This window comes from Choristoneura fumiferana, chromosome 12 (genome assembly GCF_025370935.1).
Source record: "Choristoneura fumiferana chromosome 12, NRCan_CFum_1, whole genome shotgun sequence".
Lineage (NCBI taxonomy): Eukaryota > Metazoa > Arthropoda > Insecta > Lepidoptera > Tortricidae > Choristoneura > Choristoneura fumiferana.
Window position 1 is genome coordinate 1,711,023 of NC_133483.1, and position 17,966 is coordinate 1,728,988.

At 39.3% G+C, this 17,966-nt stretch overlaps 1 protein-coding gene across 10 annotated transcripts in view; it reads right to left on the reverse strand.

Annotated features, from left to right (window-relative positions):
- The window catches only part of LOC141433088 (uncharacterized protein ZK1073.1), a 99,198-nt gene that overhangs the window by 46,612 nt on the left and 34,620 nt on the right, over positions 1-17,966 (reverse strand). For 6 of the 10 annotated variants that reach the window (XM_074094920.1, XM_074094913.1, XM_074094918.1 and 3 more), the window contains 2 exons: positions 7,498-7,548; positions 1,046-1,069 (listed from right to left, as the gene is read on the reverse strand). In XM_074094920.1, the coding sequence (XP_073951021.1) occupies positions 1,046-1,069; positions 7,498-7,548 (75 nt within the window). The remainder of the gene's footprint in view (positions 1-1,045; positions 1,070-7,497; positions 7,549-17,966) is intronic. The other 4 variants (XM_074094921.1, XM_074094914.1, XM_074094919.1 and 1 more) reach the window with 1 other exon arrangement.

Genomic DNA, 17,966 nt, shown 5'->3' on the forward strand with positions numbered 1-17,966 from the left:
TAGCTACTTAACAGAGTTCTAGCCCACTAGACTTGTTTTCTTCTTTTAAGTATTTTTTAAGGCAGTCGGGTTCGAAATCGATGAGTCGGGTTTTCAGTTTTTTTTTTTAATTATTATATTTCATACTTTTTTGATATTTCTGTGAAAATGGTAGATTAAAACAATTATTACCCAAATATATTTAGAATGGGGTAATTATTAGCTTTCATTTGATACTCTACACGATAGGACTGTTTTTTTTAACTCACTATTTGGCGCCAAAAAACCGCCATTTTGATTTTTCTAAAATTTCATGCACCCAGTGTCACACGCGTCGTCAAGAGAAATCCAATGACGTATCATTTATCAAAATCGGTTTAGCCGTTCAGTAGTTACGAGAGGACATAGGAGAGAGGAATAGACAAATCATACAGGTCAAACACAAAACCCTCCTTCTGCAGTCGGGTAAAAAGAAGGCTGTCATAAATTTGACGCCAATGTTTGACTGTCTGTCTGTGGCATCGTAACTCTCAAACAGATGGACCGTTTGTGATGCGGATTTTTACGTGAAGGGGGTCCTTGCGGCCGTTCGTAGCTATGTTTCATTAAAATCGGTTTAGCCGTTTTTGAGATATTAAACTTTGAAATGACAATGTCGGGGGGTTTGCAACTGTTTTAAGTTGGGTAGGTTACGATCTTTCCAATATTATAAATGCGAACGTTTGTAGGTTTGTTGGTTTGTATGTTTGTTTGTTACTTCATCACGTCTAAACCATTGAACCGATTTAAATGAAATTCGGAATATTGGTAGTTTGAGTCCCGGAAAAGGACGTAGGATAGTTTTTATCCCGGGAAATTCTATAGTTCCCGCGGGATAGCGATAAAAGGATTCTACGCTAACGCTAACTACGTAACGGCTAGATAAAAAAAATACACTTTGCCATGGACAAAAATAGATCTCTATTGATAGGTATGTATGTAAGGGCCCCCGCCAAGTCGTGCTCGAGGTAAACAGCTGTAGTACCTTTTCTCGAAGCCTTTTGGTGTATTTTCAAGAAGCACTTACCTGAGAGAATTTGGGAACAATCCCCTGCCGCGTGAAACAAATTCAAAACAATTTATAAACCCAACTGTCACCACCACACAACACGACACGTTTCGAACTCAAACAGAGTTCATCCTCAGCAACATAAATAATAACGCGTCAGTATTGTGTAATGGTGGTGATAGTTGGGTTTGTGTGATTCGTGTGTGTTCTTACAGCGTGGAGGTGGAGGAACTGCATGAACACACATTAGCTGCATAGACGTAGCTATCGTAAGGTTGCGAATGGGCAAAGTAATTAATTATGGTTAAAACTCAAAACGCCTTTAAATTTCACATAGCATTATCATATTAACACCTTTTTCATTTCAATATTACCCACTTTGGCTCGGGCCTGAAATATCCGTTTTCCTAAAATGTATTTTTTTGCAAAATGTCCGCTTTTCAGAATGTCAACACATCTTTTGCGTAATGTCAGCTTCTCAAAATGTCAGCTATTTAAAATTGCCTGTCTCCAAGAATGACAGTTTTTGTATAATGTTCGCTTTTCAGAAAGTGCTTATTCTCAAAATGTCTGTAACCTCAAAATATCCGCCTTCTTATAACGTTGGCATGCCAGAAAAGTCTTATTCCCAAAATGTCTCCAAACATGGTCTTCAAACAATCAAATTTCATCTAAACGTCATTATTCATTAATGTTATCTTGAATGCCAGTAATTTTATTAGGTATAGGTAGATATTTATGTTATCAAAGAGTAAGCATGCAAGCAATTAAACCTTTTACATTTAGAACATTGATTTGAAAATAACATTATTATTATGGGAAAACAAACATAACAAGACTATATAGCCTATTTAAAAAAGGTGAACATAACGGGAAAGCAGAAATTATGGTAATGCTAATATTATAGGAATGTCAACATTATAAATAGACGACTTCCTGAGATTGTACACATTTTAAACAGCAGACATTTTGAGAAAGCTGACAAAATAGAAGTGCTAACATTGTGATAACGCAGACGTTTTGAGAATTGTACATTTTAGGAAAACAGAGATTTCAGGCCCTGAGCCCCCACTTTACTTAACTCTAGGCGGTAGCAGTTAGCACATTCAAGAATTTAGGAGATCCACTCCCGAGTTCTAAATGAAGGTTTTCGTAACCCCTGTTTTGGGTTGGGTTACTATGAAATTCGAAAATCTAGGCTCGTAACGTACAGTCACCAGCACCAATATCTGACACAACAAGCGTGCATAAATATCTTATACGACTCTATTTCTAGGGCCGGAAGGACGTGTCAGATATTTTTGCACGCTCCGCTGTGGCAGATATTAATGCTGGTGACTGTACCATCCCTCTCTCTCTCGTATTAAATAATAGGTAGGTACAAGGTGTTCATTAAATAACTCAAAACCTCAGACACTCCAAAAATATTTTTTAATTAAAAAAAAGACAGTTGATTACATTTATTTTTGAATACCATCATTATTTTAAAAGATATTCGTGTGTTTTGCTTAGTCAGTAATTCTACTTCATTTCTAACTCTACGCTTATTTGTACTTGTCATTGCGCTTTGACGTTTTTAGAAGAAAATTGAAAATCACACATTGACAGCAAAACGGCCAGTATTCAATTATCAAAATAGTATGCAACCTCGCAACCTCGTTAAAATATTTAATTGGCGCATGTTGCAGTCGTAACTTTTAGACCGGGCGCAATAAAAAAAGGATTTTAAAACACAAACACAACCTAATTTAAAACATAGTGTAATCGATTCTACCCTCGATTCTGAGCAAACTCCAATACCTGACCACCTTCAGCTCCTTGGTTTAGAACTCTCAGCTAAACTGAATTTTGGGAGTTACATCGAATCCTTGGCAAAAACCGCTGCGAAAAAGCTTGGTATCCATCCAAGGTTAGGCGATACTTCACTACGGACCAGCTCATTGGTCTTTACCGAGCCCAAGTCCGATCCTGCATGGAGTATTGCTGCCACCTTTGGGACAGTTCTGCTGAATATCAGCTAGCTGCTTTGGATTCGGTAGAACAGCGAGCGAAGAGGCTCATCGGCGTCACTTGCGATGCGGATTTTTGTCGTCAGACCCTTCGTCATCGCAGAAGAGTGGCTTCCCTGTCGGTATTCTACAGGCTACAATTCGGAGAATGTGCTTCGGAATTGCACGGCCTTATTCCACCTGCTCCTTTCTTCCACAGGTCGACCAGAAGTAGGCGGGGTCTCCACCCTTACGTTGTCAGTGTTCCAAAAACCCGCACAAAGCATTTTCGCTCTTCCTTCATCAACCGCACAGCAAAAGAGTGGAATTCCCTGCCTGCGACTGTGTTTCCTGAACACTACAATTTGGCCGCCTTCAAGTCCAGGGTGAATGAGCATTTACTAGGCAAGCGCGCTCCATCGTAGGCCTCATACTCGCTTTCCATCAGGCGTGATTGTGGCCAAACGCAAGCCTATACTGTATAAAAAAAAACTACTTTCTGGTTTTCAGTTATTTAACTAACACCTTGTATAAGTCAGCGGGACGGTAAGATACGAAGTTCCAATTTTGCACTTCTTAGTATAGGGCCAGGCTAGTTGGCCTTAGCCACTTGACAGTCGATAGTGCGCGAGCGCAACCAATACGCCTCAAACCGTCCGGGTTTCATCATCTACGGACGAAAAGCGCCGCGCAGCCACAATTTTCTAACTACAAGGTTTTGAATAAAGAAAAAATACTGTGACATTAAGGGGTATGCTCCTGGTTAGCTCATGAGCAATGTCCCGTTAGATGGCTCTGTTATCAATATTTCCTTTTTTCAGGTTTTTTTCGTAAATTATGGAGAATTATTTCACCAAAAACTAATGTTAACTAAATGTTTACTCATTCAAGTACTATTATTTATGTAATAATATAGCTTATAATAAGATTTGTGCAGAAAAACAAGGTTAAACTTTACGACACTAAAGTATCCACGGACGGGTTGAAGCATTTTGGTTTTGGATACCATGGTATCGTCGGACTGATTAATCCTGAGGTCTGATTAACAACTTTGACATTTGCATCACGTTTATCTCTCTTCTTCATAAATTTAAGAGCTATGCTCTTGTCGGTAGAGTAATCGCCATTCCGCATGGCCTTTGGCCAGCTGTTTGACTTCCTGATACGACAAGACACCCGCCCTTTCCTTCACCAGAGGCCGTATAGCCTAACATTTCTGATGCTTGCAATCGCAATAAAAAAATGACAGTTTTTGTATGCGAAAACTGTCATTTAATTGTGATCGCGAGCGTCAGAGCTCTACCTCGTTTTCCTTCTATTTTGCCTTCCAGTAGGTTAAGAAAGAAATTGTCGTGTCGTATCAAGTGTCCTATCATATTTCCCCTTAGGCAATTTATGGTCTCCGTAACATGTCTATAATGAGGGCTATCGTTTTTTGTCTTTCTAGATGGCGCCACTGTTGCGTGAGGTTTTAAGTGTGTCCCTTTTTGTTCGGAAAAAATGGGAGGACAAAAGTTTCCGAAAGACAAAACTGTCTCCAAACACAGACATTCATTGCCCCGTAACGCATAATTGCCATAATTAATTTAAGGTAATGCAAAATATTCACAAAATTATTCTAATTCTAAATAAACCCGCGTAGCTCATCCAAAAACTATGAGATTTGACATTTCGGAGACTTCACGCTACACTAGCGCCTCTAGCGGCGAATTCATACGCGATAGCCCTCATTGGTTAAAAAACTAAATAAGTCAATCGCAAACAAGACTGTAACGTCAAAATAACACCAGGCCCAGTGTCCAAAATAAATTAAGTGCAACAAATCAACACAAGTGTTCGCGCATCCATGTTCAGGAGTGGGGGCTCGTGACGTCACACCGTGCTGAAAAACGTCACACGGAACTTTAGCTGGCCATATTTTCACAATTTTTTTAATCGAGAAAAGAAAAAATACTTGTTCAATATATATTTACTGACCTAATTGACGGGCAAGGTAATAAGATTTAGATAATTACAGCACATGTAACGTTATGTGATACAAGGGCTTCACACCATTAGTATTTTGCGTTTTTTAGATTTTTTTTAATGAAAACCATTTTTAATTAATTTCCAAAGCGAACAATTGCTCCCATCAATTGCTGCTCTATAAATAGTAGACGGGCAGTTATCGAAATGCCAGACGCCGAGCCTCTATTGGTATTATTTATGGCCATCAACGACCGTTGACGGTCTGGATGCAACCAGTCTTAGCCAGAATTCAGACATCAAAGCGAACTGAACTCTAAATAGTGAAGCGATGCGAATAGCACCATAGTTTGAGTGCGCGTGCACTCTATTTCTGCACTGGGTTAGAACTTAGAGTGCACGCGCACGAGGCCGGCCGCCGCGCCTACATATAAAGTTACGTCTAGATTTTACAGTGTACCTACAATAAAACCGCAAATCCTTAGGATATGAAAGTTCCACTAATTGGGTAGTCCTGTCCTGGGTAAAAAAAGAATAATCTAATATATAAACCTCCGATACGGCTTGACCGATTTTCATGAAATTTTTTGTTGAAGTATATTCGGTAGGTCTCAGAATAAGCCGTAAGCTATTTTTCATACTTCTACGCGGACGGAGTCGCAGGCAACAGCTAATAATAAATAATATAATAATAATAATGAATTCATTTATTTCGGGAAACGTGGCTCATACAATAAATACCTTACATACTGATATACATATAAACATAAATATCATGAGGACAATTGGCACAAACTAAACAAGCAAAGCTCGTAACGGCAACGGATAAACATACTTAGGTATATAAATAGATAAATACATGCTTAAATACAAATTAAGCATCCAAGACCCGAGAACAAACATTCGCATTATTCACACAAATATGTATCTGCCCGACCGGGGATTGAACCCGGACCTCAAGCTTCATATTCAGGTTCCCTAACCATTTGGCTATCAGGTCGTCAAAAAAAATGTCGCCGAGACGAGACCATATGGATCGCATTGATTGTCAAAAAGGTATCAGATCTCATGTCGAGCCAACTTCAAACTCTAAACGCCTTAACTCTACAAGCCCTAACTTCACAAACTCTACGCCTTAGTCAAAAGATGTGGCTTATTTTTATTATACTACAAAACAGAAGCAAGTTACAACAGGAAAGTACCTAATGGACAGTAAATAATTTTTTCACTTTATTTTGACTGAAGTGTAGAATTCGTAAAGTTTTTATAAACTAAGAAAGTTAAGTTAAAACTACGGAACCCAAAATAAAATGCCTCATGTTTCCTTGACCTTTCATTAGTTTCATGAGCCAAGATATTACTAACCCTGCTGTAGAATCGAATCGTTGCGCTGATTAAATTCTTAACTTAACAAATTTTTCTGATGTTTTTATTTCATCTATTTCTATTTAATCCATTCATATAAGTCAAACGTGGGGCCCAAGAAACCAAGGTGTGGACGTAAATAGCCAATAAGAGAGGTGACATTTTAATTTCCCACCGGGTTTCGACAAAATGGCGACTAATCGCCATCTTGGGACACCTTCGGGGCCGATTATGCGGGAAATGATTAAAAGAGAAGGTTATGTTTCCTGAAATATGAAGGGAGCGAAGATTCTTTTTGTGATCACTGGGACTTGTAATTGAATTATTTTATACTTCGTTTCATTTAATATTATGAATAATATAACGGTAACTTTCGTTTATGTTTTTAATAAAACGAATATGTTACTGAAGATCTTGTTAACATATTTTACGTTTGCTCGCCTCCCCGCTCCGTGCAAACTGCGTCAGTTGCGTAGGCCCTTAGGCTACTTTTGTGCTTGACTGTACTGTGAAGGACGTTAAGATAAGCTTTGGTTCCTTTTCCTTATTACATCTTTTCCCTCCAACTTAATAACCATCGTCATTATTTTCTTTGAATTTAATAAGAGATATTAGACGTCGCCTATCCGTCTTATTTTATAATTTAAACCGCTCTTCCGTAATAACAAACATAAAAGCGAAAGTAACTGTCTGACTGACACTTTTTCACGAAGGAAGGAAGGACATAATAATAGTTTTATACCGAAAAAGTGCATAGTTTTTTTTTTTATTCGACTGGATGGCAAACGAGCAAGTGGTAGTTCTCGTAAAAGAGCGATAAATGCTATTGCATACAATACCTAAACATCTTTATTGAGCACCACATAACAGTACAAATAAATTAACATAAAAAGACATACTTAATGCAGGGTAGAGATAGGCGTCTTATCACTTGAAAGCGATCTCATCCAGACAGTCATTAAGATATAGAAACTAATATAAATACGTACGAGTAAAAGAAGGTAAGGCTGCATATTTAAAGACAATCGTACGGTACGATTCGTACCTACTTAATAAGTAAATTCCAGTTATACGTCGGAATTACACACACACACACACACACACACACACACACACACACACACACACACACACGTATTTTTTTTACCTCACCTGGACATGGACATGGATATCACCGCTCCGGTCTGTGCTGACCACGTATTTCTGGAACAATAGACAAATATTATTCAGAAAATTGAAAAACTTCTATTCACTTCTACTTCACTACTTTCTCAAACAGCGCACTTTTCACATATAGCACATTCTCAGATGGTACAGTTTTCTAGAAAAAAAAACCGGCCAAGAGCGTGTCGTAAAAAGTTTGTATCCTTACATAATGGTAATTCTGAATTTTTTCAAATTTTTCTATCCACCGGTTTAGATTTTAGAGGGGGGGCGCTCGATTTTAATGAAAATACATACATATTCGTGCAAAATTACAGCTTTCTAACATTGACTGATTGTTTTCTGAGCAAAGCCGCGGACGGACGGACAGACAGACAGACAGACATACATGGCGAAACTATAAGGGTTCCGTTTTTGCCATTTTGGCTCCGGAACCTTAAAAAGCCATGGTGTCCTAATGGTTTGACCTATTGCCTCTCAAGCAGAGGGTCGTGCGTTCGAGCCCGGGTTCGCACCCTTGTGTTTTTCGGAATTTATTTGCGAAATTACCTACATTGTAAATTTAACACGAGCTTTAAGGTTTAGGAAAACATCCTGAGGAAACGTGCACAAGAAATTGAATGGTGAGTGTGAAGTTCCCAATCCGCACTGGGCCCGCGTGGGAACTACGACCCAAGCCCTCTTATTCTGAGAGGAGGCTTATGCCTATGTGTATACAATATTAGGTATCCAATCATCGCACAAATACATCGTTTTGTAAGATCACATTCACAAATTGATAATTCTACAAACTCTTTATTTGACAAACCATCATATAACAAATGATTATTTGGCAAACTACTCATTTATTATTTTCGTCATTAGATAAAACCACGATTGGCAAAAAAATGCATCATTTGGTAAACACTTTATTAAGAGTAATTAGAGGTGCCTGTAGGTTAGGTTAGAACTGAGAGTGAGACCCTAAGAAAAACTAACATAAGCCAGTAAAGTTGGTAAGGTTAGGTTAGAACTGCAACCTTCAGAAAAAACAAACCGCTGCCAGTACAGTAGGTTAGAACTGCGACCCATAAAAACTAACTATTGTCAGTACCTACAGTTGGTTAGATTTGGTTAGGTAAGAACTGCGACCTTATGGAATGCGAAACAAAAACGAGCCACGAGAACCAAAACCTACCAAATTAAACATGTTATGTAAATACTTTGTCAAATAATCATTTATAAATTGTTGTTTTGTAAAAGATAAGTCCGAGTTAGATAGATATTTATTTTGGTGTAAATTGTCATACAATATTTTATTCACAATAAATCTTTGGACTATCTTTTAAAAGTTAAATCTTTGGAGGGCGGAGGTGGCAAGTGCCCGCCGGCACGACAATTGTTGTTGCGGGCGAGGCGGTCCAGATCAAGGATCACATCAAGTATCTGGGACTTGTTCTGGACCGCAAGTGGGATTTTAGGGAGCTGGATAGGGAGTGGGATTTGATTGCTTAGAAACGATATCTCTTGTCCGGGTGAGCGGTTAGTTCGAAAGGAATGCCGAAAAAAGTTTGAGGGCTTACGGCATAGATGTCGCTAGCGTCGCTGCTTAAGTGACTAAGTAAGAAACACCAAGCTGAGATATAAGGTGCATAGGGAAATTCGTGTCGGTAACCGTTTGACCATCAGTGGTGTAGCGGTAATAGCACGCGGTACGGATTACCAACCTGGTTCGATTCCCAGTGATGGTCTTATTTTTCTGTTTTTTTCTGTGCATCTATATTTCAGTTTGTATTTTCATTTTCGGTTTTACGGGATGACCGTAAAAGTAAAAATTTGGAATTGAAATAAAGAATACAAAAGATTCCAAAAAACCAATCTTAATTTTAGGGAGCATTTTACACGACTTGCTCCCAGAATATTGGGCGCCGCCTCAGCTCTAAGTCGGCTGCTTCCCAATATAGGTGGGCCCCGCGCTCCTTGCAGACGCCTATACGCAGGCGTATTGAGGAGCATGGCACTTTATGGGGCGCCGATCTGGGCTGACCGGCTCTCGGAAAAGAATCGGGCCCTACTCCGCCGGCCGCAGAGAGTGGCAGCCCAAAGAATAGTTAGGGCCTATCGAACTGTGTCCCATGCAGCAGCATGCGCTCTCCTCTGCACTCCCCCATGGGAGATGGATGCCCAAATGTTAGCGGAGAGGTACGTAGTACAGTCAGAGGCCAGGACGAGGGGGGAGCGTCTTGATCCCGAGGAGGCAGAGCGAGCGCGTCGGCTGGCTACAGATAGGATGAGGGATCGGTGGAGGAGCAAGCTGGAGGACTCCTCCTATGGAACCGCACCATAGGGGCACTCCTCCCGTTTGCTTGACCATTGGTTAGAGAGGAACCACGGAGCCTTGAAAATACGGCTCACGCAGATAATGACTGGGCATGGTAGTTTCGGCCATTATTTGCACAAGATAGGGCGAGAACCTAACCCAGGTTGCCATGAGTGCGGCGATCCGGACGATACTGCCCAACAAACCTTGGAGGTGTGCAGTCGATGGGCTGTGGAGCGCCAAACACTCATAAGCGTCGTGAGGTTAGCCAATCTCTCGCTGCCTAGCATCGTCAAAGCCATGCTTCACAGCGAGAGATCATGGAATGCAGTGGCCTCCTTCTGTAACACTATTATGTTACAAAAGGAGGCCGCGGAGCGTGATCGCGAAGAAGCTGCAGACGCGCATCCGCTCCGGCGTAAACGTAGGGGGAGACGGCAAGCGTATAGGACTGGGGCCACCGGGGAGCGTCATGGTTGAATGTCCGCGATCCCATGGCGCTCCCATAACGGCAGAGTGGAGAAACGCCGATGTGTTTTTAGTGGGTATGCCAAGAAGAGTCCCACATAACTTTCTACGGAAGTATGCATAAAGCATTTTCACATCGCAAAAAAAAAAAAAAGGGTTAGATTTATAACAGCCCTTAAGTACAAATACTTCAATAAATCGTTCATCCGTAACAGTCGCGAAATGAATTGGGAAAAATATATTCGACAATAAATGGGAGAACCATCAATTACATATTTCAATTTTTAACATGCAAACCTACTTGATTAACAAGTCGTATTAAAAAAAAACTATGAATCAAAATGCAAGCAGCAAATACAAAGCTGAAAGTAAGCCGATTTCCCGCAGCTCCGCTCGCTAACGAGATTAACGCAACTAATACTGGTCGACACAGTTCGGTCATTAGGTGATTGTGATACTTTAAATAAGTTATATATATAGTTACAGTTAGTTGATTGATTCAAGCGTTGCTTTGCAGAGGTCTACATCAAAGGTATGATGAGATGCCAATGGTTATGGTATGTAGATTTGCTTTTAACCTCCCACTCCAAACAGAAGGGTTATAAATTAAACATTTGTGTCTGTGTAGACACGCTGTGGACACGATGAACTAAGTTTGACTAATAATTTTTGATAATGTTTTAATGATTCTACTCGTAAGCTAAATAAATGTCACTGGAATCGGTGAAAATATCGGAGAAATTTAAACTGCACTGAGTTTTTTGTTGGACATTAAAGTTGAAAAAAAATCACAAAATAAATAGTTCAACATACTTATATGAACATTCACATCCCCATTCAGAACTGATAAAACAACAATCCAACAAGAGCAACTTCATAATCCATTGTCTTTCTTAATCCTGTTTATCCTGATAAATATGAACACAAAAAAGGGCACGCAATCATAATCAAAGCACAGCAAACACGTATAAATATGAAGACAGAAGTTGCATACAAATACACACACTCTGTTATTAATGAACTAAGTGGGTAAATGTTGGATGCTGTACACGTAGCAGCCAATATTACACGCACCATTCAACATTCAGTAAGCCACACAGCTTTTTCCTTTAAGTACAATTTAGGTGTCCCTTGGTTAATCAGACCATTATCTCCTACGATAAATAGGGCAGAAATTATGATTGGTTATTTGGAGTATTTTGTATTTTTTATTTCAACTCCAAATTTGTTACTTTTACGGGTATCCCGTGAAACCATATCGAAAATACAAACTGAGACATGGATGCACAGAAAAACAACAAAGGTTCCGAAAGAATGTGACGTCTCTCGATGAGAGCGAAACATAGATGACGCTAGTGCTGCTGCATAAGTAGCGTAGTTGAAATAAGCAACCTGAGATATGTATGCATAGGAAAAATTCGTGTCTAAATTCCTGTCCAGCGGTGGTGTAGGGGTTATAGCACGCAGCACGGATTGCTGAGGACCTGGGTTCGATTCCCAGCGCTGGTCTCTTTTTCTGGTTTTTCTGTGCATCCATGTCTCAGTTTGTATTTTCGATAGGGCAGAAATGATCCTGGAACTGAAATCGTTTTTAGAATTCCGTAGCCAAAATGGCTTCTCCCATGCGCTGGGCTGACCAGATAAAAGCCCTAACCAATACTCCTCTCAACACTTGCGTCAGAGAAGCGACAGCCAGGGAGAACTGGCGTAGAATTGTTCAACGTGCTACGTGTCCACAACTGCTCTGCCAAGAGTATCTGACAAAGAAGAAGAAGCCAAAATGGCAAAAATGGAACCGTTATAGTTTCGCCATATCTGTCCGTCTGTCTGTCTGTCTGTCCGCGGCTATTCTCAGGGACTATCAATGCTAGAAAGCTGTAATTTTGCATGAATATAAATGTAAACTGTGCCGACAAAATGGTACAATAAAAAAATCAAATAACATTTTTTTTAGATTACCTCCCATAATCGTAAAGTGGGGGTGATTTTTTTTTCTCCATCAACCTTGTAGTATGGGGTATCGTTGGATAGGTCTTTTAAAACCATTAGGGGTTAGCAAAGACGATTTTTCGATTCAGTGATGTGTTTGCGAAATATTCAACTTTAAAGTGCAAATTTTCATTAAAATCGAGCGTCCGCCCCCCTCTAAAATCTAAACCGGTGGGTGGAAAAGTTTGAAAAAATTCAGGATGGTAGTAAGTATATCAAACTTTAAAAGAAAACTATAGCGGCCAAGTTTGCTTGAGAATTATTAGTAGTTTATGAGTAACTAGCAGCCTAAGGTATAAAATATACCTAAACTTGGAAGATTCCGTATAAAATACGAAATCCTTAGAAAAATATTACTTAATTTTTTCGTAATGGCTACGGAACCCTATTTTGGGCGTGTCCGACACGCTCTTGGCCGGTTTTTTATATCATCTTTCAATCTCATTTGCGGTCTGCCCACTGGTCTTTTCTGTTCCCATGGTCTCCAATCCAGAACAACTCTACACCACGAATCGGTTTTTCCCCTCGGCTTCGCTATCCTTCTACCAATGTCGGCGACTTTACTTTACTTTCTGAGCCATTTGTTAGTTTTCCTCTCCCTCCTTGTTGTCCCATCCCAAGGAGGGAAATAAATAAATTAATAAATTAATTAAAAACGAATGATGGCCAAAATGTCAAGGATATGTAAAGATACATTAATACATTAGGCAATAATTCAGTAACAATTTAAATGTCAATGTAAAAACAATAAGATAAAAACAAAATAAGTAATAAAACAAAAACATTATTAACAATTGTAAGAAACCTAGACTATTACCGGCAACTGAGCCGGTACCGAGTAATTGTCTGATTGAAACGTTCGTCAACACCGTTTCGATTTGCGTTGAAAATGCTCGGCAACTCCTGGCAGAAGGAAAACTGTTTCACGCCCGTCAGCGCTTGACAGAACCATTACACTATCTCAAAACAACTAACAGCCTAGTCTCGTAAAATCTATTGGCATAATACCTAAATCAGATTAGGTTATTCGGACAGAGAAATCTTCGACGAAAACCCTCCCTTTGGCGCGCCGATGTCGACAGAATTGGTATAAAAAAACGTAATCTAAGTAAGGCAATTCTTTTATAATTAATGAAAAAGTAGATTCAATAATATGACTCAGAAATTAGTACGCTTTCATAATAATTGCGAATTCATCAAACATACGTTACACACCTGAAATATCTATTCTCCGCACCTACCCAATAATAGGTAGCTAAAGTTCTACATGAGTCGCTTTTTTTGAGCTCAACTCCAAGAGAATCAGTCTTCATTCTCATGTAATAATTGTGGTAATAGATGTTGGTATATTACAGACCATTGCTTAGCCCATTCATACTGAAGGTACCACGCGACCTTTCCAAACGGGCCAGCTCGGCAATTGAGCGCGGCAGACGTCTCCGTTGACCTGTTTATATTTAGTCTAACTTTTTATTGTACATAAAAAGGAGGGAATTAGACGATATTTGTAGGCAATAATTTAAAAGGTTAAAGGGCGTCAACAATGTAATTTTAACTCGATTAATATAAGTAAAACAAACACACAAACAAGCTCTCACCCTTAAGCATATACCCTCTCCGTTCCGTCGTGAGTAAAAAAAGGTTAGATTGGAAAACATTAACGAGAGGTAGCTTAAGGATTACACGGCAAGTGGAGATGCGAAAAGGGCGAAAAAACATTAATTTATCTTTTATAATTTAATCTTTGATAACATGCAACTTTGGTTGCGTCTGCGCTGTTTACGAGCCACAAAAATAGACGTCATGATGCCGCCGTCCGCCGATACTTAGTAAAGCCCACCGCTTAATAGCCGACCGTAAATTAATGACTTGATTTAAACATTTGTAACCCCCGACGCAAAAAGAGGGGTGTTATAAGTTTGACCGCTATGTGTCTGTGTGTGGACCGTAGCTCTTAAACGGGTGAACCGATTTGAAAGAAGTTTGAAGTGAAAATGTCAGGGGTTTTCCAACTTTTTTTTGACCTACTAATCGTAAAATAATAAATACGAAAGTTTTTAGGTGCATTAAAATTTGTTACTTCACGTTAAAACGGTTGTACATAAAATGATGGGCAAATTTGTATGGAACTTGATCTATAGGTAAGCGGCCAAGCGAGCAAGATGGTGGTAGCAATCCGGGCGGACCTTGCACAAGGTATACCTCCATTTATATATACCTCGTTGAGTTTTTTGCTGAATTCTTCTCAACAGAGGTTTTTCCGAACCAGTGCTAGACGTTTTTTTACTGACATTCATAAGTGCTTGCATAATAGCCTAAATTGAATAAAGATATACAATACAAAGACTCTTTATTGTACACCAGACATAGTAAGCGATACAGAAAACAGATACACAGAGAAAAAAATACAAGGTGAGCAATAGGCGGCCTTATCGCTTAAGAGCGATCTCTTCCAGGCAACCTTTTTTACAGAAAGAAGGAAGGACTATACTGAGCCGCAAAAAATCTGGCCCTCAAATGATTGCAGTTTTAGGTAATTTTTATACGTAGAGTGAACCAAATTTTGTGCCGCTGAGTATATTTTGACTTTGACTTATTAAATAAAATGCGTCACAGAAATGTCAGGTGCCAATAAAACAGTTGCAAAAGTCAAGTCGCAAGGACTCTAGGGAAATCAGTCTAGTAAGCACTTCCCGAAAGCTAGCTGACGATAAAGGGCCTCATCGCCTGAAATGGACTTTACTTTTATGACTGACTTCAATAGCGGAGTGGCATAGTTTGAAAATTATAATAACGCAGTAAAACAAGATAGATCTTTCAGTTCGAAATAAAAAAACGATGATGAGGTCATAACACTGAGAACGACCCATAAAAAAGACTGTTGGTTGGGTAATTTGAGATTTTCAGTCCCACAAGCGAAAGAAAGAAAGAAAAAGAAAGAAAGAAAGAAAGAAAAGTTTATTTTGGCTCCAAAATGTACCACCTAAAACTAAGACTAGAACTAGCACTAAAACTATGTTACTAGGTGACACGGCAGGATTCCAAAAAGGGTCTCCACTCAGCATGTGTTGCCGCACATTATGTGCAGTAACGCTGGAAAGTTTGTAAGTCTGTTTGTTTGTTTGTTACATCTTCACTTCTTTAGATGAAATTCGTTATACAAATAGTTTGAGTCCCGGGAAAGGATATAGGATAGGTTATATCTCGGAAAATTACATAGTACCCGCGGGATAGCAATAAATGAATTCTACACGTTGTCTACACGGACGGAGTCGCCGGGACTAGTAACACAGTAAAAACAAGATAGAGTTTTCAGTTCGAAAGAAAAAACGATGATGAGGTCATAATACTGAGAACGACCCATAAAAAAGGCTGTTGGGGTATCTGAGGTTTTCAGTATATTAATAAACAGCTGATGGCCGATGGGGTCAGAAGGTTCTCGAATGGCGTCCGCGGACCGGGAGACGAGCTGTCGGTAGGCCTCCAACAAGATGGGATGCGGAAAGCACAAGACCGGTCTGAGTGGAGAGCCTTGGGGGAGGCCTATGTCCAGCAGTGGACGTCTTTCGGCTGACATGATGAATAAACAGCTTATCTATGATTGAAATGTATCATGTATAAAAGATAAATGATTATGTACTCGTAGGTATACCAAATGTCACATTCCGAGGTCCCTCGTCAAAACTTTTCCCAGAAGCAAAGGTAGGGTTTTCCAATTGTAAAAGTTTACTCATAAAACAACAAACCTTTTACCGAATTACTTTATCTCTAACATGGTGCGATTCGATAAAGAAAATATAAAAAATATTGTTTTAGTTACTGGTTATGTAGTGCATCGAATAGAAGTATAGATTGGTTCACAAGAGCTGGCACGAACTAATTGAAAAGTAACGTCATTTAGATTTTTTTGTATGAAAATGATGGATGCTTGACATTTTCATATTTGTATAAAGTATGTTCAAATAGGTACCTACACAGATACTTTCATTAACTCATTCAATCCATTCGTGCCAGGTCGTGTCGACCTGTAACAAAGTTACAAATAAAATATTTATATTCTATTCTATTCTAAATCTCTCGTAGATATTCATAAAGTAACTTCCTTACCATTAAATCTACATCTTGAAACTGAGCCGTCAGCAGTAACATTGTAAGTAAATATTGTTGCGTTTAACAATATCAGCATTAATAAACCAGGAAATTATAACCAGCCTAAATAAGTAAACATCGCAGGATGCTAATAACCTTCAAATGAGTTTTTCAACTTTCTTCGTTCCTTAAGTGCATCTTTGAAGAAATTAACACTAGCTTCTGGCGAAAATTCTTACGAAAATTAATAAATTAAATATCGAAGAAAAATTCACACTAATTGATGAATCCATACTTCCATAATAAAATATAAATGCGAAAAGTTTACACGACGAAACAGAGCAACGGATCGGCGTGATTTCTGGCATAGAGATAATTTATGGGCAAGAGAGTGACATAGGCTAATTTTTATCCCGGAAAAATGCACAGTTCCCGAGGAAACAGCCCGCGATAACCGGATTCCACGCGGGCTAAAGCTAGTTTAGTATAAAACTTCGGTAGGCCTACAACGACAAATTGTGAATATATTTTTGACCTTGACTGTAAGTACTTACTTACATTAATTGTTATGTTGCGAAAAAACATAAATAAAGTAAGTATCAAAGTTAAAAGAAGACTCAAAGAAAGTAAATATTGACGATATTTTTTTTTATAAATAAAATATCATGGGACAACTGACACCAATTGACCTAGTCCCAAACTAAGCAGAGCTTGTACTATGGGTATACTAGGCAACGGATAAACACATACATATACACTTATATATATATAGATGAATACATATTAAACACCCAAGATCCGAGAGCAAACATTCGTATTATTCATACAAATATCTGCCCCGGCCGGGAATCGAGCCCGGGACCTCAAGCTTCATAGTCAGGTTCTCTAACCACTAGACATTAAAATATTATTTATAACTCAAACAACACATAACCCTTCATTAGTGCATAAAAGCACTAGGAATCTAGAACAAAACAGACTATTTCGGGATCGCGGTCGATACGGCTGGCGAGCAACTCCGTCAACACCGCTGGAAATATTGACTGAGGTATTGACGTCTGTGATCGGCCGGTCAATATTATCAATCGGTCAATTAAGGCTGCGTTTCCACCAGAGATGTGCGAGTATGTGTCGCGAGGAACCAATAGAAACGCTGCATTTACCTATCCTCCCACAGCACGGCTCTGGTGGAAACAGCCGAGCGGAGCGAGGCGAAGTAAAGGAAGAGTTCTTATTGGTTCATGAAAAATACTTTCCTAGCAACGCATCCTTGCACATCTCTGGCTGAAACAGTATGTCGACCTGCTGAAAACGCCTCCAAGGTACGGAAAAACATACGATCAAAGTTTATCTTATCACCTAACCCACCGCCGCAACACTATAATATAATGCACAAGCCTTTTCTACTGGGCCAGTGATGGGCAAAGTACGGCCGCGGGCCAACTCCGGCCCGCGAAGGGATTTAATCCGGCCCGCTGACGTTCCTTCGAAGTGAAAATGTTCTAAACACACTTTTCTGTCGGTACTTAATGATTATTTTACTGTCACCGAATCTGTATAAATGATTAACGGTCATCAAAAATAACACGTTGCTATCTTGTTGACGGTAAGT